This window comes from Oryza glaberrima, chromosome 7 (assembly GCF_000147395.1).
Source record: "Oryza glaberrima chromosome 7, OglaRS2, whole genome shotgun sequence".
Classification (NCBI taxonomy): Eukaryota; Viridiplantae; Streptophyta; class Magnoliopsida; order Poales; family Poaceae; genus Oryza; species Oryza glaberrima.
The window spans coordinates 294,425-316,382 of NC_068332.1; the positions used below are offsets into that span (position 1 = coordinate 294,425).

At 39.8% G+C, this 21,958-nt stretch overlaps 2 protein-coding genes across 3 annotated transcripts; one reads left to right on the forward strand and one right to left on the reverse strand.

Annotated features, from left to right (window-relative positions):
• The first annotated feature begins 5 nt into the window (after positions 1-5).
• LOC127779495 (uncharacterized) lies at positions 6-5,047 on the forward strand. Of its 2 annotated transcripts, none has more exons than XM_052306288.1 (5): positions 6-206; positions 1,470-1,872; positions 2,011-3,574; positions 3,689-3,835; positions 4,236-5,047. In XM_052306288.1, the coding sequence occupies exons 2-5, from the start codon at positions 1,816-1,818 to the stop codon at positions 4,775-4,777; spliced, it is 2,310 nt and encodes a 769-aa protein (XP_052162248.1). In that variant the 5' UTR covers positions 6-206; positions 1,470-1,815; the 3' UTR covers positions 4,778-5,047. The 2 variants fall into 2 exon arrangements, with proteins under 2 accessions (XP_052162248.1, XP_052162249.1); XM_052306289.1 differs by lacking the exon at positions 6-206 and adding an exon at positions 994-1,205.
• Positions 5,048-5,187: 140 nt separating this feature from the next.
• Positions 5,188-9,600, reverse strand: LOC127779496 (sugar transport protein MST3). Its single transcript, XM_052306290.1, has 3 exons — positions 9,325-9,600; positions 8,898-9,220; positions 5,188-6,458 (listed from the first exon to the last, which is right to left on the reverse strand). Exons 1-3 carry the CDS (start codon positions 9,455-9,457, stop codon positions 5,355-5,357), a joined length of 1,560 nt encoding a protein of 519 aa, XP_052162250.1. The 5' UTR covers positions 9,458-9,600; the 3' UTR covers positions 5,188-5,354.
• Positions 9,601-21,958: the final 12,358 nt, after the last annotated feature.

Here is a 21,958-nt window from a genome sequence, read left to right on the forward strand (position 1 = left end):
CGGTCTCCAAGTCCCAAACAAGAAGAAGCAGCAGCAGCTCGAGAGAGAGATTGATAATTACAGATCCAATCACAGGTGAGGTAGGTTCTCCTCCTCCTCCTCCTCTCTTCGCCGCAGCGCACACCACCCCAACTAGCTAGCCATTAGAGCCGGATTCTTTTCTGGACGAACAAGCGGAGAGGGAAGAAGAAGAAGAAGTCAAGAAGGTATGCACCACGGACGGCTTCCTCTTCTTTGCCCTCTTCTAGGATTTGTAGATTCATGCATGGATTTCTGTTCATCTTCTTCCTCGGACCTCTATGTAGTTTGCTCACAGATTTCTCCTCTCTCTCTGTCTCTCTCCCCTGATTTTGTTCAGGTAGTATATTGTGCGTGTACTATTATTATTCGCCCTGACCTGAACCCATGCCGTCATCGAATTATAGAGAGCAGCCCCAGTGGATTAGGCGCTAATTCATCACTTTTCTTTTCTCTATCTGCCATGAAACTTTTGGATCTAGCTGTCTCTCTCTTTTCATGGACGAATCATTCAGATATTTTTAGCTTTTTGTTCAGTACACATCTTGGTTCCGTTTAATTCTTCAACATATATCTAATCAAAAAAAGAAAGGTCCTGCTTTTGTATTCATGATGATGAGATTTTTAAGTACCTCCCTAATAATGACGATGGCAATCACTGTACCAAAAGAAAGTCGTCTTCTTTACGGCTACACGTTAGATTGTCACTGCACCTCTAGTGGCGAGGGACGGGAGAGGTCCATGGACCCAAAGCATCGCCATCGCCAGTCTGTTTGGTGGCGCTGCTGCAGCCACTCAAGTCTCAAGGGAAGGGTGGTGCAAATATGTGCTCACGAGATGAGACAGTGCTGGGGAGCTTTCGGTCCAGGACCTCTCGTACTCGTATCTCATTAACTGTTGCCATTGGGTCGTCCAACGATGGAATCGATAAGAGCATAAAGCCTTTTCATTTCTATCTCGTCCTTGCTGTTGCAATTTTCAAAGCGTTTTGTGCTCTTAGTCTTGGTTAGTAGCTGCCTTTGGATGAGCTCACAACAATCTGCATCCTATCATCTCTATCTCGTCCTTCCTGTTGCAATTTTCAAAGCGTTTTGTGCTCTTAGTCTTGGTTAGTAGCTGCCTTTGGATGAGCTCACAACAATCTGCATCCTATGGGATTCTGTTATTTTCTCTTGCATGCAACCAGAGTAAGTTGGACTCGTTTGGTTTCAGTTTCAGCTCAGCGTTAGTTTTGATTATTGGGTACCAAGGCCAATACAGAGTGCTTTCTTTTTAATAATAACTGAACATTCGCTGATCATGAACATCACCTTTTAGAGCTTAAATGTTATAGAGCAAAACAATATTTGGACTATTGTTTTATTGTGTTTAACATGGTGAACATCATGAGAATTTCTGGTCAAGTTTTCTTTATTACTCATGGTAATACGTAATGCGTTTTCTGTTTGCAGGATTGTGCCAACCACATGCATCCTTCTGGAATTATCTAGTTCCTTAATCTTTCGTCCAGCCTGGCAGATATCAAGAGGTCAGGCACATCTCGCACCTCTAAGTGGGTGTGGGTTTGCAACTACTCTGCAACCAACTTAACCTCGCCTCTGGGGAAAAGCCCGTCTTACATCTGGAGACTACGCCGAGCATTGGAGGGTCTTTTCGATTATGGTTAATTTCCAACAATAGTTGAGATGTAACACGTTTGCTGAGCTGAGTTCTCATCGAAGGTAGTCCTTTGATATAGCAATGTGATTGGGTCGACTCTGTTTGTGTTGTCCTTGTGATTGCCGTCAGAGTTGACTTATGGTTAGGTTTTTCTGCTTCTCATCCTCGACCAGTACCACACATCATAGGGCAAAGGTATCAAAAAGTACTTACTACATTTTAATTTGCTTCTCGTTGTTTTGTCCTGAAGAGAGCATTTGGATTGATTGGCTTGTCTGAACTAATTTGCTCCAACCACTCATTTTTCTTTCCTTTTATACTTTTTATTATTAGGAACACTTTCTGCCAGCTGAACAAGTCATTCTCGGTGCTTCACAGAAGGATACCATGCTTGCTGTTTCACAGATGGATTCTCAGGATCAAACAGTGAAGTCCAACGCTGGATCAGCAAGTCCAAACCAGTTGACAGATGTAAATGATCATTCAAATGTTAGCCGGCAGTATGATACTAGCCCATCGTCTCATCAAGAATGCTGGAGATCTGAAGACTTGAACAGATATGCATGCTCTGATGACAGTAAGGAGTCTGGCCACCTAAAGAAGAGCCTATCTCTTGGAAACATGCTTCACAAGGATCATGATCATCATTTTAGTGAAGGTGCTGAATGTGATATTATCGACTGTGACCACAAAGGCCATTGCTCTAGTTTGAAAAGCAATTCAGCTGTTGGAGATTCTGCTAAGTTAAACACTAAGGGCAATGAGAACGCTTTTGATGCCTTGTCTGACTTGGTCAGTCCTTCAGGTGACCATGTTGTTGACTCTGATAGCCACTACATGTGTTATGACCAGACCAAATTTCCAAGATCACAATCTGCTATATTTCAGAATAATTCCAATTGTGGCACAGAAGGTTCTGCTGATTCTGAGATACTAGGGCCTCGTTGCAGGTCTTATGAAGATCTGTGTTCAGCGGTTAGTGAGAAGGTTGATTATCTGAATAGCGATCTGTGTTCAGCGGTTAGTGAGAAGGTTGATTATCTGAATAGCGATCTGTGTTCAGCAGTTAGTGAGAAGGTTGATTATCTGAATAGCGTCGAGCCACATCACTCTAAATCAAATTTGGATGTGCAATGTGCTGGACCTTCTTCTCCAGATGTCTATGAAAGAATGAACTTTGAGGACAATGGTTCAATAGGTTGTTCTGATGCTGCTGATGGGGGTCAAAGGTCTACTGCAAGTGCAGAAGAAAGTTTTGTTAGGGATGGGGTGCTAAGTCATGAATATTGGGATAACAAACATGTGAGCGGTCACCAATCAGTTGATCCAGTTGCCCCCTACTACTCTGGTACAGGGGATGGCTCTCACCATTCCAACAATGACCGTGGCATCAATGAAGCTCTAGATCAAGAGAGAAAAGATAACTTGTGGAACAGAGATAGCACTCCCTACCACAAATCACTTGTCATTGATGCGAGTGATCTAAAGTTGTGTGATTCAAAGGATATTAGTGAAGAACTCAAGCACAACAGAACTGGAATTAATGACAATCAGTATTTCGATGTGGACCCAGATGAACTTTCCCCAAGAACTTTTAGCATTAAAAGAATTGAGGATTGGATCAACCAAATTGATATTGACGATGACACCCTTGTTGAGGAGCAAGGAGAAAGTTCAAACTCGGTGTTGACAAAATATAATGAGCCGGTGGCTGGTGTTCCTGCTGTCCGACCTGATGCTAAAAGTCCTCTTGGCATGGAGATAGCTTACACTTATATTTCGAAATTGACTCCTACTTCTTCGTCGGCACAATTAGGAAACCTTGGCTTGGTTGCAATTCCAAGATTGAGCGCTTTCTTAGGCCTACGCTTGTTGAACTTGTCTGGGAATTCAATTGGTGTGTTCTTCTTCTCTCCATAATTCAGTAGATTAGTCACTGGAAATGTGCTTTCATTTGTTATATAAAGATTACAAAATTACCTCATTTGGGGTTTTCCTATGCACTATGTAGTGCGAATAACTGCAGGAGCTCTTCCAAGGGGTCTTCACATGTTAAGCTTGTCAAAGAATAATATCTCAACAATTGAGGGCCTTAGAGAATTGACACGCTTACGCTTACTGGACATCAGCTATAATAGGATATCCAGAATTGGCCATGGTATTGACATTAACATCTTTTACTTTCTTCTTATTTATATGCTTTTTTTTTGTTTATATGTCGTATGTCAAATGTTCCTTTGTGCATTGGTAGAGGAAGTTTACTCTGGTCTGTCTACGTAATGAATTCATGATCTGTTTTCCCCCTTGATATGTGGGCTGTTGATTTATCTGAAAAAGAAAGATCCCCATTTTAGCATGCTCTTACTGAGAATTGTTATGTTCTGCCATCCTCACTGTGTTGATTGTTGAATTAAAGAAAAGACTATCCAACGAATGAACTGAAATTGAATTTCTGCCTCGATTCTGGACAAAATGCCTCAATACTTTTGTATTATGAAAATGAAATTGAATAGGCTTCTGTCTCTTCTTATTGACTTATGATCCAAGTTATTTGTTAGGTTTGGCGTCCTGTTCTTCTTTGAAGGAGTTGTATCTGGGTGGTAACAAGATCAGTGAGGTAGATGGTCTTCACCGTCTTCTGAAGCTGAAGGTTCTGGACCTGCGCCACAACAAGATCTCCACATCGAAGGGGCTTGGCCAGCTGGCTGCAAACTATAGTTCTCTTGAAGCTGTAAACCTAGATGGGAACCCAGCACAGAAGAATGTAGGTGATGAGCACCTGAAGAAGTACCTTGTAGGTCTCTTGCCGAACCTTGGTTTCTACAACAAGCATCCTATAAGAGCATCTGGCTCAAAAGAGGTATCGGACCGGCACACCCGCAAGATTTCTTCTTCCCACCGTTCCGATCGCAGCGGTAGATCGGATCGTAAATCCTCGAGGTTGGTGGCTAGCACATCGTCCTACAAGGCACAGAGTTCACGGCATGCGCATTCTGGGCATGCCTCGAGCTCTTTTCTGAAGAATCCAAGGGGCCGAAGCATGGCGGTGGCAGCTTCAGGGCCGAGACTGATGGAATATGGCAGCGCCGGGGATGTTTAGATCGAGGGAAAGGCTCAGTAATAAGTTTTCCAGACTGCCAATGCTCTCTCCTGTTTTCTTTTAATTTGTTGGTAAATAAAGCTCAAACAATATGCTGAGTTTCAGCTGCAGCAGCAGCTTCGTATGATGATTGGAAGACAAATGGTGATTGTGTTGTCATCATCATTAATTAATTGTTGAATAATTCATTGGTGACAATTGTGGAACAAAAAAACCTTTAGGAAGATAAGATGGGCACCCTGTACACACACTGCCGATGTTATTCTCTCTTTTTGGGTCTGTACTTGTGCTATTCTTGCTGTACATACAGTGTGAAATTCTCGTCCTAAATGGGAAGATGTAGTGAAATCTTTCCGTGTAAGAATATGATAATGGTAACAAATAAAGTGACAGTCTTTGACAGTGAAAGGTACAGCAATTAAGATCAATTTGGGCAAACAAGAAACACACGTACATTAAGATTGAAGACTGACTAGGCAAAACAAAACAAACTAATAAAAGGCATCTACTGTACACAGGGATGAACACAAGAAGAAGAATATAGGGCGCCGCGTGACGGAGCTTATTCGTGAGTGGATTATGGTTGGAGCTTATTATTGTTGGAGACGTGGTTGGCTCCGACGTGGACGTCTTGGTCTCCGATGAATCGGCGCCAGAACCAGTGGGACTTCCAGACGAGCACCATCTCCTCGATGGGGACGTTCTTGGTCTCCGGGAGGAAGAGGGCGATGAAGACGGTCATGATGACCACCCATCCGGCGAAGAAGTAGAAGAGGCCGAACTTCATGTGGCAGAGCATGGTGAGGAAGGCCTGCGCGATGACGAAGGTGAAGAGCATGTTCACCGACACGTTGATGCTCTGCCCCGCCGGCCTGATCTCCAGCGGGAAGATCTCGCTGGGGACGAGCCACCCCAGTGGGCCCCACGACCACGCGAAGCCCGCCACGTACATGCAGATGAAGAGCACCACCACCGCCGCGTACCCCTTGGGGATGTCGCCGATGCCGCTCGTCCCGAACTTGACGGCGATCAGCGTCCCCACCACCACCTGGCACACCACCATCTGCGCCCCGCCCTGCAGGAACAGCTTCCGCCGCCCCAGCCGGTCCACGGTGAAGATGGACACCAGCGTCGCGAAGACGTTGACGAGGCCCGTGATGACGGCGGACATGAGCGACGCGTCGCTCTTGAACCCCAGGGTGTCGAACAGCACGGGGGCGTAGAACATGATGACGTTGATGCCCGTGAGCTGCTGGAAGAAGGGGATGCAGATGGCCATGGTGAGCTGGGCGCGGTACTTGCGGCGGAGGATGTTGCGCCACGGGTGCTGCACCAGCTTCGACTCCTCGCTCGCCGCCACCAGGTCCGCGTACTCCTCCGACACGTCCACGTCGGAGCCGCGGATGCGCCGGAGCATGCGCTCCGCCGCCTCCGGGTGGCCCCTGTCGATGAGCGAGTTGGGGGTGTCCGGGAGGAAGAGGGAGCCGAGGGTGATGATGGCGGCGGGGACGGCGGCCAGCGCCAGGCTCACCCGCCATCCCCACCCGGCCTTGATCTTCGCCGTCCCGTAGTTTATCAGCTCCGCCGCCAGGATGCCGATGGTGATCATCAGCTGGAACCCGATGTTCAGCATCCCCCGCAGCCGAGCCGGCGCCATCTCCGACAAGTACACCGGCACCGACTGCATCCCATTCATTTCTCATATTAATTTCATCCATCACCAATATATATAATTCATTCAGCATTCATGCATATATACTTTCATGGAATTAATATATATAGCAGGAAATAAATTACACTGTTTGTTAATTAATTAATTGTTCATCACATGTATATGTGTTAATAATTTTCTGCAAAGTAGAAGACTACTAGCTACTACTATGCCGACATATATGTTCATTTTTCAGCAGATAGGACAATATTTTATATATCGATTGAGACAAAGGCATGAATTTTTTTTTAATGATTGTGTTATTCTCCCTTCAAATTCAACATATCTCACATCGATCGATCGATCTGTCCCTTTATTTCCACTAGTCTAATACGTACAGTAAGTAATAATACGATTCATTTTCAGTCTTGTTCCTTTGCTGAAAACGACGCTGCTGGTATAGTTGTAACCGTATATATATGCAGGTCAAGTCTTCAATCTAAGAAAGAAAGCAATGGCCTACTCTGCAAGTGTATGCACAATTCTTCCAACTATCGTGACGACTAGACGACTAGTCTAATCTATCCACACGACTATTCTTTCATACAATGACGTCCACAATTTTTCTTTTCGCAAAAAAAAGAAAAAACTCCAAGATAGCTTAATTATTTACTAGTAGCAGTTAATTATCGATAGCTTTACCCTTTAATTTCCTATCAATCGGAAACGTACCGACAAGGATCCATCAGTGATCGACTACAATGGAGTATTAAGATTACCATTGCAGTCCGTGACTAACATGAATGCAGTTTCTAGATGATGGAAAAAGGTTTGAAATTAATTATCCTAGTTATCTGGATAAGTTTCCTTTGACGCTATCGATGTTTATGCTTCAATTCAAGGTTAATCAGCTTCACATGCATCAACACGTACTCTCGCTTTTCATCAATTAATTGGAAAAAAAATAAAGAGAAAAGGCGTCTTCAATTCCACGTGAATCTTGGATGAATGCATGGATCATGGATGATCGAATCCATCGAGTTCAAGCTACAGCTTGCATGCCACCGATGCATTCAATGCGAGAATTGTGAAGAAAAATATGAATATTTTTAATATATTTTATAAATATGTGCATGATTAGAAAAAGATGGTGATAAAATATGCATATTTGGCTACTGCGTTTATGCATAAGAATAGATGATGATGCTTCAGAAATGGAAGGAGATTTATATATATTAATTTGGGACGCAAGAGAATCTTACAGTTGAACCTCATCACGTCAGACCTTAAACTAATTCTCATTTAATTTAGTTTGAGAGCAGATATCTCTGCTTGCCAATAATTCTGGCGAGATTCTCGCACTCTAATTTTCAGGACAGTTTACATATATGCCAATAATATTCGTTAAATGGCCATGTACTAATTAATATCTTCCATGTGGGGGATCGGATGAATGAGTAGTAGAATATGCTATGAGAGTCAAAATCACAGCTCAGAGCAAGAGACAAATTAAGCAGCAAGAAGAGAAGTGGCACTGGGAACAAGTAATCTAATCATGGCCAGCTACTGCGAGTGATAAACAAACAAATCAGTCAACCTCTGTAGCTTTGGAAGTAAACATCCAGCTTGGACTTTGGGAAGCACATAATATTTGCTTATGCATGCATATCACCATCAACCTATCCAACTGGGTGGGCCCTATACCTTCTCTTGAAGACTATATATGAAAATGAGATACTAGGGACTTTTGTAGTACTTGAGAAATTAATTAACATAAAAGAAATCTATGGCTAGCTAGCTGCTAGGCCTACCAGCTTGGACTTTTTTTTAGATAATGACCAGCTTGGACTTAATTTGCACATGTAAGTTGCTGGCTTGCCCAGCTTGGCATGATAAAGCATATATATATTTGTTACTAATCAATTGATTGTGTTCAAAACGAGCAACGTACCTAATCTCACCCATGGATATTTCGTTGATCTCTTTGTGGAAAAGGTATATATTTTATATGATTATATGTACTAATGGTCATGGAAGGAATCGATGTTATAACAGTAGAATAATGATGGGTGGTGGTGCAACTGGCCGGTTTATATTAACATTTTTGTCTCATATATTGGGATGGCTCCATCAGCGTAGCGCATGTGAGACGCCGGCTAGCTTTACATAACATAATTTTCTTCACGATGTAACCATCACATGAGACTGATCGAGCAGCATCGTCTTCGATCGTGTTCTCATTAATTGATGTAACCCGAAGAAAAGCATATCTTAATTTACTTAATTAAATACACGATAACTAATTAATGTTGCTTATTATATGGAGTATATGGTAGTGTGTTTTAAGCTGGTTTAGTGCATGCAACTCCATATATATACTACTGTGTCGCTTAATATGTTTTAATTAATTGAGAACAAATTAATAAATAATTAAATGGACAAATAAGAATAGGGCGGGCGGCTGGGTACCTGATTGGCGAAGCCGACGCCGACACCGAGGAGGATACGACCGACGATGAGCATGGCGACGTTCTCGGCGGCGCCGTTGAGGGCGGCGCCGATGAGGAAGGTGAGGCCGCCGGCGAACATGGACCACTTGCGGCCGAGGACGCGGGTGACGGTGGCGGCGAAGAAGGAGGAGACGAGGGCGGCGAGGTAGAGCGACGACGTGAAGGTCTGCAGCAGCTGGTTGTCGTACTTGCAGTACTGGTTGTTCTTGTCCGCCATCTGCTTCTTCCGATACACCTCCGGGAAGAACTTCTTCAGGAACGGGTCCATGGACGTCACACCACCTGTGTATTAATTTTGTTTTAATTATAGATATATAGATAGATATATTCAAGGCACCATGAACAATTAAGTGATTATATATATATATATAGTTAATTGTTCGTACCTGATATACCGATGTCATATCCGAAGATGAGACCACCGGTGGCGGCGACGACGCATGTGAAGAAGACGAAGAGGGTGAGCTTGCCAGGGTAGTCCTTGCCTGCCCCCGTGCTCACCACCGCGCCGCCGGCCATCGCGATCTCACCGCCGGCGCCCGGGCAGGACTACAAACTTAACGACCCAGAAGAAAGCTAGCTATACCCCTACTCTCTAGCTAGTCTAGTAGAGAGAGGAGGGAGAAGCAAATCGATCGATCAGACAAAGAAGAGGGATGAGAGGGGCTCGACGACGGGCTGCGCCTTTTATAGATTCTTTAAGCTACTCCAACTTGATATAATACGTACGCGCCATCTCATCATCTTCTTAATATTCATGATATTGTTAGTTATGTCTGTCGTTTCTCTCTCTGTAGCTCATAAATTAAGCTACTCATCCATTTCATATTTTAAGTCGTTTCAGTTTTTTCTTACTTAAAATTCTTTAGGTTTGATCAAGTTTATAAAAAATAGCAACATCTGCAATACCAAATTAAATAATTTCATTAAATTTGATATTGAATATATTTCAATAATATGTTTGTTTTATATTAAAAATATTAGTATTTCTTTTATAAATTTAATCAAACATAAAGAAGCTTGATTAAGAAAAAAAATCAAATAACTTATAATATGAAATGGAGGGAGTAGCTTATAATTTGTGCCAGTTGTGTTTGTGTGTGTACGCATCATGGCATCTGAGCAGATAATTCAAACTTATTAGAAAAATTAATTAATTGGGTGCCAAACATAGAAGCAATTAATCAAGTCAACGCTTGAGAGATGGCCGGTCAGTGCAAGCTAGCTAGCCAGCAGCTGCTTGATTGATTGGCCGGATTGGACTCACCGTACCGTACGTTATCCTACCATGGACGACCATATATATGATCGATCGAATTAACCTGCTTGCAATTGCATGTTTAACTTGCATATTGCTATAGCTGGTATAATGTGCTGTACTTTTGTGATGCTGAGTTGGAGAAATTATCTAATCCAATTAAACCCAATCCAAATCCAATCCTGCTGCCGCGCCGCCGCTTTCTAGCTTGCTTAGTTGCGTCGCAAACTAGTAACAAGCTTTGACTCGACAATCGTATTTCTGCCCGTTGGTTCACATGTATGCTTGTAGTATCATATATATTCGCAATATAATTAATTAATTGTATAATGCACGCACACTCATGAACCATCCGTTCAAATTGCATGCCCCCAACTTGACTGTTATATATATATATACATACAAAACCCGCCCGATTCCTTAACTTTTCTCCGAAAAAGAAGATTGCTAATTGATCTTTGATCAACACATCGCTCGATAGATGATCGATTCATTCACACGGACAAATTAAATTGATCGATTGAAAAAAGAAACATGTACTACGACTCATATATATCCACCGGCGGTATGAAGTCCGAAAAATCGGCCGAATCAAATCTGAATATATAATATATGTCATGCATGCCGTGTTTATCCCTTCATTCACATTGAAGTGATTATTCTCATTCAGCACACAACAAATTTAAAAAGCTAGCTAGATTTTTTAGCTTGTTTCATAGAAAAAGTTCGTTCAGAGTATATATATGACAAAATAAGGTACGTATATATAGTAGCTAGGAAAGGCTTAAAAAGGGAGTACTTATAATTATCGATGGCATCAGTAAATTAAAGCTGCCGATTCCTAGATAGTAGTTGCGTGCGTGTACTGAGAAAATTAAGCAATAAGATTAGATTATAGCAGGGGTTCGATGGCGACATGTACATATATGCATGTGTTTGTTTTTCTCCACTCGAGATGACGATGCATATTTTTGTCAAATTTACCTGCGTATGAACCTATCATTCCTGTTTGATATTATATGAGTCAACAACAAATATGTAGACAATGATATCTATCTGTTTGATAGGAAAACAAAATATCCTAGCTACATCATGCATGCCATCTCACTTATGACTTATACATATATGTAAAACAGTTTACCGGTCGTAGCCCAGCCCGCAAATTCTACCTAAATTACTCTTCTATTTAGTTGTCATGTCATTGCCCGGCCTGCAACCAAAACAAACCCTTAAAATTATCTAGTTTGTCTAAAACATGTTCTGATGTTCACAAGTATTTTAACTTTTTTGAAGGGGGAACCAGTATTAATTTGTTTGAATTTACTCGCGCGAGCTACATATATAAGTTCTAGTGGAAAAATCTCAAACCAAGGGAAGTGCTACGTACCTCGCTCCTACCACCGGTGGTGCCGGTGGGTACGGCTTATTTCTAGATCTCTCTATAGCCGCTTCACCCTTAAATTATACTCCCTACGTTAAATAATTGACGCCGTTGACTTTTTTAAACATGTTTAACCATTCGTCCTATTAAAAAATTTAAGTAATTATTAATTATTTTTCTATTATTTGATTTATTGTTAAGTGTATATATATACATATATATATATATATATGTGTGTGTGTATAGTTTTATATATTTCATAAAAGTTTTTGAATAAGACGAACGGCCAAACATATTTAGAAAAGTCACGTAGGGAGTAGTTTTGAATCGATCTTGTGATGAACATCACGCTCTATCTCTATGTACAACAAACTTTAACCCTTAAATTAACTAGTCGCGTTATCGTTGAGAGGAACAGGTGAGATCGCGCCGAAGAAAGCGGAGAGTGGATGATGCATGCATACATATTGAACTACTCCTAGTATTTTAATCTAGGAGCAAGGTCAATCAGTAATGGCCAGCAAATTAATCCCTAATTCTGTCAATCAGTGATGAAGCCAGCCAATATAGCTATGCAGTACTTTTGCTCCAGCTCGAACCAACCGGCTGTACCGACATGCAAGCATGTGGATATATAGATTAAAAAAAAATAAGCACTGGTAGGAAGCCATCAACGACATGTATAGTATAGTATAGTTTCTTACGACCGTTTAATTAGTTGCCCAGTGGCGCTAACGTTCGAAAAGCTGGCGCGCGGTCGATCGATCGAACATATGGATCGATAATGCGACGATCAATTAAGAAACTGTTTGCTATTATATTAATTATTACATTAATTAGGTGGGAGTATAATAACTAATCGATCTGATCACTGCTGGCTATTTAATTTATTTATTTACATATTTTAATTTACTCCTCAGTTCAATATTGATTTAATTTCTTTTAACCAAAATTTCATACAATCGTACATACCCCAGAATTAAAACTGTAAGGATTATATACATGTGATGACGCACTCACATCCCTAAAACAACACGTACCATATCAAGGCTTGGACGTATGGATGAGTAATGTTAATTATTAGTGCTTTGTGTTGTCGTGGATCCTGGCATATATAACTAGCTAGAAAGAGAGCAATCAAAATTTATTTGTTTAGCGGCATATATATCCAACAAGCAAGAAATTATTGGGGGAAAACAGATAGATTTAGTATATATATATATATATATATATATATATATATATATATATATATATATATATATATATATATATATATATATATATATATATATATATATATATATATATATATATATATAGGAGTAGTTTTCAGTTGTTAATAGGCCGTAGCAACTAGCTAGCTGCCGTTGGTACAAATAAGATAGTAGATGGGAGGGCAGTACATAATGCGCTGTGGGTTGCGTTGACACTCAAGCTTTGATACTAGCTAGATTACTAAAATTATTACACGAATCACGGAGCTCACGCGGCATGTTATCAGGACAAGTTATATATATACTCATTGAGTATATTATGCAATAAATATATATGTAGTACTCCCAGTGGGACGTGCAAAGTGATCATCAGTTCATGGATTAATAAATAATTAACTACTCCCGTATGGTTATTAGCCGTTGAACCCAAGTAATTAAACCAGCGCAAATTAAGGTAAACAGCTAGTATCTTAGTCCTACATATGTACTACTACTATACTAGATACATGCAATGTGGATAAGAGGCATGCGTCATCGATCAACAGGTTATTAGTCTTCGGAGCCAGCTAACTAGCTAGATTTCCCATTAGCCTGCGCCAGTGATACGATACAGAGTACTCTCGGTTAAAAAAAAAACCACCGTTTCATATTACAAGTCGTTGAATTTTTTATTAATTAAAATTCTTTAAATTTAATCAAATTTATATAAATAATAATAACATATATGACACCAAATTACTTTTATTAAATTTAACATTGAATATATTGTGATACAATATTTGCTTTTATTAAAAATGTTATTATATTTGCTATAAATAAAGTTTGACTAAGAAAAAAGTTAAATGACTCCTAACATGAAACTGAAGGAGTAGATTGGTTTTGATATAATCTAGTGATTTTTTTTAAGTCGAAGGAAGTACATATACGAGAATTGAATTAGCTATATATAGCTAGCTAGCTACACCATTTCATTGAGAGATGGATGATCCAAAATATATACAACAGCGCAAATTCAAGCTAGCTAGCAGATCGATCGGTCGATCGAGGTCGGCATCATAAATAATCTTGATGATTTAAGTCTGAACCATGCATTAACTAGCAATTCATCGATTCGGCTGGCTGGTCAAACGCACGCGCGATCGGATGCAACTAGCTAGGAGTAGCAGTATCTATCTATAATCTATCTATATTTCTGGTCAAAGTCAAGTTTCTTCTTCATCAATGGAGCAGTATTTGTCTTGTTTCACATGTCGAGTCGACGACGACGAATCAACGGAGCAGCGGGCCCGCCCGGGCCCCGGCCGATTATGTTGACCCATCAACTTCAACTTATATATGGGCCTCACTCACACTCCCGTTCCAGCCCATCCAAACCTATATAACGGCCGGCCTGCCTGCCTGCACGAACTCTACACTTCCTTTCCAGCCCAATATAAGACGCCCTGCTCAAACACTACAAGCACCAGCAGGCACCAAGATAGTTAACTACTCCCGCCGACCATCCTTATTACTACCTCCGTTTTTTAATAGGTGACGCCGTTAATTTTTTCTCACATGTTTGACCATTCGTCTTATTCAAAAATTTTACGTAATTATAATTTATTTTGTTATGAGTTGTTTTATCACTCATAGTATTTTAAGTGTGATTTATATCTTATACATTTGCATAAAATTTTTGAATAAAACGAATAGTCAAACATGTGAGAAAAAGTCAACGGCATCATCTATTAAAAAACGGAGGGAGTATTAAAAAAAATAAAAAAAACCACGTATAAAATAGTATTCATGTTTTATCATCTAATAACATTAAAAATACTCGGATGATCAAATGTTGGACACGGATACCCATAACCACACTTAAAATGGGACGGATAGAGTAGTTGACAGATACAACAAATTCTGCAGATAGGTTGGGAACAAGGCTAATTAAGTTTCCCATTGTTTTCGAGGTCCTGCTGATCATCACCCAAAAAAGCCCCCACAAATCCAACTGAGAACAAAGTCAATGAGGATACTCCAAAGAGCCATGGTGATATGATTGCACGTCGCTGCTCCTTAGCCCAGCTGCAAATGAGGGAGAAAAGGATGAATTGATAGAAGGCAGGATCAGGCAGAGAACAGAAGTGAAGAACATGCAGAGATCGATACCTCTTAGTTAAGTTGCGAAGATGTTCCTTTTTCGACAGATTATCAATATTCTTCAGCAGTGGATGAACCTATATATATAGCACAACCAATTATATCAATTAATGCTTCCTATCATGTTAAATTAACTCGTGGTTAAATTAGAAGTTCAAACTCCCCTTTGTGTGTGTTGGCATGCTAGCTAGCTAGCTTTCCCCTTTAAGGTGTGCTACAGATATGGAGTAATAGTGACAAACAGTAGCCCTTGCCGCTATATATTGGCTTCATAATTATCAAATTGAAGCACTCTAGTTGCTGTTCAAAATACATTTTGAAATGTTATATTTTGATGAAAGCAGAGATCATGCATGTGCTTATTTTGACAAGAAGAAGAAGAAGAAGAAGAAATTTCAAAGTAGTTTTATGAATGAATGAAATTATTTGGTTCATCCTCTCTTAGAATTACCCCTTGCGATCCACAACTATATATATATATATATATATATATATATATATATATATATATATATATATATATATATATATATATATATATATATATATATAAAATAATAATTGGGACACCATGGTGTCCAGGCTCCAAAATCATCCACCGTTCATCTGCTTTACAATTTGTGCTAGGCAAAACCGGGTATCAGTGAAAATTAACGGGTTCAGTGAGTTATAAAGAGATTCAAATAGTGTTGTTTTGTACCTTTCCATTTTATAATCATGCATGCCGATATTTCCGTTCTTAATTACTATGGATTTTGAAAATGATTTAACCGTTGAATTTATTTCCATATATTTGGTTTGATTTATTTCCGTGTAAATCATTGTACTTTACATTTTTCTGCGTATATAAGCTGGATGCCGATGAGTTTCCCAGATCTGCATATGCTCTACCCAATGTGCACACCCTGCCATCGTCCGGCACCGTCACACCGTCGTGTCACCATCGCTAGCTTGCATGTGAAATCAGTAAGTGAGAATCCTTGTCGCCGTCGCCGTGCGTATAGAGATCGACTTTGGCCGCCTGGCAGATTGAGCCTGCCAAATGAACGTAAGCGGATTGAGCCTGCCAAAGAATTCCTCTAATATATTTCGTCAGGCAAATTAAAGGCATCGATCATTAATTTCTCTAATATATTTCGTCAATTTTACCTGCGTATATATGAGCCTACCATTCCTGTTTGATATTATATGAGTCAACAACAAATATATAGACAATGATATCTATCCGTTCGATAGGAAAACAAAATATCCTAGCTACATCATGCAAGCCATCCCACTTATGACGACTTATACATATGTAAAACAGTTCACCGGTCATAGCCCAGCCCGCACTTCTACCTAAATTACATACTCTTCTATTTAGTGGATAGTTTGTTTAAAATCTGTTCTGATGTTCACTAGTATTAATTATTTTTTTTAAGGGAACCAGTATTAATTTGTTTGAATTTACTCAACCTAAATAGGTTCTAGTGGAAAAATCTCAAACCAAGGGAAGTGCTCCTTGATCCGGAAAAAAAGGTGGTGCCGGCCGGTACGGTACCGCCAATTACCGGACCTCCGATCCCTGTAGCCGCTTAATTCACCCTTAAATTAAAGTTTTGAATCTTGTGATGAACATTACACTCAATCTCTATCTCTATGTACAGCAAACTTACCCTTAAATTAACTAGTCGCGTTATTGTTGAGAGTAAGAGGATAAGATCGATCGCCAAAAGGAAGCCGCGGAGATCGAGCGGATGATCGATGCATATGAACTATTTTTATCTAGGAGCAAAGGTCATCAGACTACCAGAGAAAAGGTTGGTCAGCAAATCACTAATTATATTGTCGATCAGTGATCGAACCATTTAATATCCTTGGGCAATTTTGCTCCATCTCAAACCAACGTACCGGCTGTACTGCTGTACTGTACGCATGCAGTTCCCGACATGCATACAAGATACATGTGGACAATATAGATTAAAAAAATAAGCACTAGTAGGTAATAGGAAGTCATCGCAACATGTACAGTGTAGTATCTTACGGCCGTTTATTAGCTGGCCAGTGGCTCTAATGTTCGAAAAGCTGGCGATCGATCGATCGAGCTTGGTCAAACCCATCAAAGGTGAGAGTTTTTTTTTCCGTCACAACTGATCTGATCCGGTGTTGTGGCACTTTTAATTTTAACTAGAAATATTGGCGTGCTACGCTGCGCCTGGCTGACGATGCCATTGATTTTGAAGGAACACCCATTATAAGTAATGGGTCCGACAAATTTCTAAATTTCATTCACCCGAATCACATCACATAAGAACATGTTTTGCTTCGCCATGCAATGGTTGAAGTAGGATAAAAGAACTTCTACAAAATATCTTTAAACAAAGCGGTGTCTGAAATCAATGTCAACTTGCAATTACATTGGAATTAGAATTAGGCAGAGTTAACTAATGTACGGTGAGCTCCCGTGTTTGGCCATGGCCAGGACACCATAAGAACAAAAGGTAAATCTTTGCTCTATTATCCTTCCAATTGTGCCAATATCATTCAGCAAGGCATCACCTATCATACAATTCAATAAAACATATACGGTGTTACCACACTAATAGATTGAGGATAGTATCAATGGAGAAAAGGGAAAAAGATGCAAGTGCAGTGAATGCGATTCCATAAAGATGGATAAGGTATATATAAACAAAGGAGATGTTGACCTAGGGAAGAAAGCACCAGTTATTACTGCAGTCAACAGGAGATAAATAACTCAACGAAGTAATGAATTAGCCAGTGACTAAATATAACAGTTTCTTTGTGTAAGTCAAAACTAAAACCTATGGATATGCTAATTAACTTATCTATACAAAGATTAAATAAGATGTAATCATGCAAGGACTTCACTTGTCAATGCTTAGCTAAGTCACATAAGAGGATACATTCATTAAGTCATAATGTAGCATAAAGATCCAACACAATAGAACTTGATTACACGTGCTATTTGGGAGCTTTGCTCAACAACTGATTACTACCAAATAGCTCAATTCTTTATTTGAACTGTAGCTTGGAATAAACTAATATTAATATGAATATATAATAGGAATATAATATGGACATGTAACTTTATAAAAGGGTAAAATAAATCTGTTTTAGGGTATAACTGAATCCTGAAATGCAATAAAGGTAACTGTCTTTTAATCAAGCAAATATTTAGAGTGAATTTATTTTATTTGAACACTACCATAAGGAATGTGTGTGGTAAGAAATATCTACAGCTACTGCTTCAATTGGTTGTGACCAAAGCACTATTGAAGATAAATTCAGACTTTATGAATTATTGCACGTAAAGGAATTAAGACCCCATTTTATATGGGCAACCAACGTATCTTAAGAATATGGTGCATGCAAGTTACAGGTCTAAGTAAGTATGTTCTTTGAAGTGATGTGCCAGTTGTAAACCTTAGTTATGCCAGTTAACTGTTAACTGATCTGGTCAAGTAACAATAACTTTATAGCTAAGTTAATGACCATATAGCTAAGCCTGATTACCCACAAGCCATGTCTACTATACTAATGCTTATCTTTATGCTACTTAGGTCAAATGAAACACGCCAAATTTGGACATTTGTTATGATTCCACATCTGTCCTATCAGCAGGAAAGAATCCTAAAATGACTATTCCTGCTTCATACAGATGCTGTAAAAACAGAGTAAGAAACTATAACTAGAAAAGGCACCTAGAAATGTGATAAATGGGCATTAAAGAATGCTAAGTATAACCAGAAGAACATAAGAACCTAACACTGTTAGATTTGTGCTGCAACAGAACTTGCTTCAGCGACTGATAATTGTTGAATACATCAATGAGGCTTGGCAAAAAGCAATTGCAGTTAGAGCAGGTACAATAGATCCTCAAGCGTCGGCGATAGCAATTCCACGTAGGCTCGAATGGTGCGCTGGATGGGAAAACAGAGGAGAGAGAACGTGAGCGAGCGACTAAATAGTCGCCTGGCTGCACGCGAAGTCCTAGAAACGAGGCCCACATGCAGAGCGCAAGGGAAGTTCATTGACTCAAACGTTGTAAAATAAAATAATATATAATATGAGTAGTATTAGAGCCCAGTTATTGTATCATGTGTCTCTTAAGTAAACTGTAAATGACATGGAAAGAATTGGAGATAGCAACGAGCTACACTATTAAACTTGCTCTTAGGAGAATAGCAAAAAGCATTGCAGTCAACCTAAAATTTAGTGCCACTGATTGGGATCCAATGCATAATTTAGAGCAAGGATAATAATAGAGCTCACTTTCTACTATTAGCCCATCTTAAAGCCAACATATATAATGGACTAGCTATAAGGTTGGCTACAATTTTCTTCTCCTCTCTCTATCTCTCACCTACACATTTAATGTATTTACCTAGGAGTTTGTGTTAAGCTAGCTCTTGCATGAGAGCCAACATTCTTGATTTTCTGTTATCTCTCTCCTCCACATAAGCTTACAGTAGGCTTATAGCTCACTATTATACTTGCTCTTATGTCATAGAAAGTACTCCCTCCGTCCCAAAAAAAAGACAAACACTGGGTTTCTGTGTCCAACGTTTGACCGTCCGTCTTATTTGAAAAAAATATGAAAAAAATTAAAAAAGATAAGTCACACATAAAATATTAATCATGTTTTATCATCTAACGACAATGAAAATACTAATTATAAAAAAAATTCATATAAGATGGACAGTCAAACGTTGGACACGGAAACCAAGATTTGTCTTTTTTTTTGGACGGAGGGAGTAGCAGTTAATTGCAATAAGATGAATAGTACCGTGTATTAATGGCAATCCTGATGTTGGAATCGTCTTGGACAAAAGACTGCAAGGTGTGACATCTGAACTTTACAGTACAAAGAAGGTTTGAAGATAAATCTACACCCACATACGTTGAGTATCTCAGAAAGATCACATGCAAGTCGTTGTCATCTGATATATTTGAGATTATTGCAAATATGAACTTGTAAAATAGGAAGAATAAAAAAATCTGAAGCTTGAACTTACTTTGGATACCGCAGTTATAGTGCGCTCACTAGCAATGCTCTGGCCAATATGAAATGAAGATGGAATGTATGATAAATCAATTCTGATAAATTGAAAATTACTTTGTCAAATCCTAAATCATTGTACATTGCTATGGAAGAAGAATGCACTTGTATGAACAGTTCCAGAAGACACTTGTTTGAATGAAACCTTGTGTTGAATCCTCTCAAAAGTGAAAAATTTTCTCTATCATGTTAATGTAAGATAATAATTGACCTAAGAAAAATGGTTAACTAACAGATTAATTGAGCTTTCAAGGCATTATCTCCATCATGGATTAATGATAAATAGCTCATTTAAATGTGCCCATCTTGTACAGAAAAAGGATGGGCAAACAATGTTGTTATGAATAAGCACAAACCAAACTCCGGAAGGACAGTAATGAGCATATACAAAGAAAAGCAATTAGAAAATCTATTATCTTCTACACTGCTATTGGGAAGCAAAATTCAATGTATACAGTTTAGAGTTTACTCAACTTTGTGCAGAATTGGATACTTGTGTAGATCATGTGCTCGAGAAGATGGTGCTCTGAGTCTATCTGCATCCTAGTTTCTCTAACAGAAGGAAATAGTGTATGAGAAGCTACAACCAAATGTACTCCATGCCAAATTAAACAATGGAGGGGGAAGCAGATCTCACTAAAAGATATAGCTAATTGGGACAGAAAAAAGCAGGAAACGCGAACACACTATAGAATCATTGATTTGAATCTTATACCTGATTACCAGAGCAGTTACCATACCTGAAAAGGCAAGGCAGTGATGTATTCAGCAGTTATAGCTGCAATTAAGAATAAGTCATGCAACACAGAAATTAGCATAGTAAACATAGAGCATTAAAGATAACTATCAAAGAGATAGAATAGGATGCCAACAAAAGTAGGATGGGTGAGGATAGCATACAACCAAAACAGAACAGAGATTTAATCAGCATGGCACAAGCAGAAGGGACAGAAGCCCCACTCGTACTGACCTATGGTCCTATCGCATAATAGCAGCCATGATTGTTGCCTCATCTCAGATTGTGAGGCTAGGTCCCCGTGCCGTGCTGCAGACCTTGGTTGTGGCTATTGGTCAAAGATGCGAGGACGACGTCCAGGAAGGTACCTAAGGGCGGAGGAGGTGAGGATTACCATGGTCACCGATGGAAGAAACAATTTATAGTGAGGAGGGAGGGGAAAATCAGATCAACGGCACACCGTGTTGTGGATTCTGTAGGAGGCGAAGGCTAGATGAGAGAGGTCCGACAGAAATGGGATTGGAGCAATGGGGAGGAAAAGGGATGGTAGCGGTGGAGGCGACACAGACAGGCGTCGGCGCTTCCGCGGCTGTCGCCGCCTCTTCCGAGAGGAAACGTGAGGAGCGCGAGGCGGCATCGCCGCGTCGATGCCGGCTGGGTCGAGTGCGGCCAGGGTTTTTGTGTTTGCTCTACTCGAAAGATCTGGACCGTCCAGTTTTGCTCTACGTGGGGCCATGTGGACGGCTAGATCGATCCTAGCCCGAGGTCGAACGGATCTTGGTAATTGAAACCAAAATGCAATTAACCAAAAGTATAGGGTGTTTTCCAAAAAAAACCTGATGAGGAGGCACCTTTTCAGCAATCCTACGGTGTTCAAGTAAACAAATATTGGCCTGTGTTGATTTAGGGACATCTTTATTGTGCTTGTTGAATAAATATAAGATTAATACAACCAATGTTAACTTTACTTATGAAGATACAGGTCGAATTTACCAAGAGCAAAAAATTGTTACTCGGTCAGTCTAAATGATTTTGCTTTTATATCTTAACTAATATAAATATTTGGATTTTTCCGGTCGTCACATCTCAGTAATCGCACTTTTCGTCCGTCAAGGCGCTAATTTTTCGTCCGCATCCGATTTCTAATTTGATTAGGTCTATCCACAAGCCCACAAGCGACCGTACGACGCTACTTTTCCATCCATACGATCGCATCTGATTTTCTTT

Coding starts and splice junctions, on each gene's coding strand:
- LOC127779496 (XM_052306290.1), bottom strand. CDS start 9,457: ATGGCCGGCGGCGCGGTGGTGAGCACGGGGGCAGGCAAGGACTACCCT. Junction 9,221..9,324: donor ATATGACATCGGTATATCAG/GTACGAACAATT, acceptor ATTAATACACAG/GTGGTGTGACGTCCATGGAC. Junction 6,459..8,897: donor GCGTCGGCTTCGCCAATCAG/GTACCCAGCCGC, acceptor AATGGGATGCAG/TCGGTGCCGGTGTACTTGTC.
- LOC127779495 (XM_052306288.1), top strand. CDS start 1,816: ATGGTTAGGTTTTTCTGCTTCTCATCCTCGACCAGTACCACACATCAT. Junction 1,873..2,010: donor CCACACATCATAGGGCAAAG/GTATCAAAAAGT, acceptor TTTTATTATTAG/GAACACTTTCTGCCAGCTGA. Junction 3,575..3,688: donor CTTGTCTGGGAATTCAATTG/GTGTGTTCTTCT, acceptor TGCACTATGTAG/TGCGAATAACTGCAGGAGCT.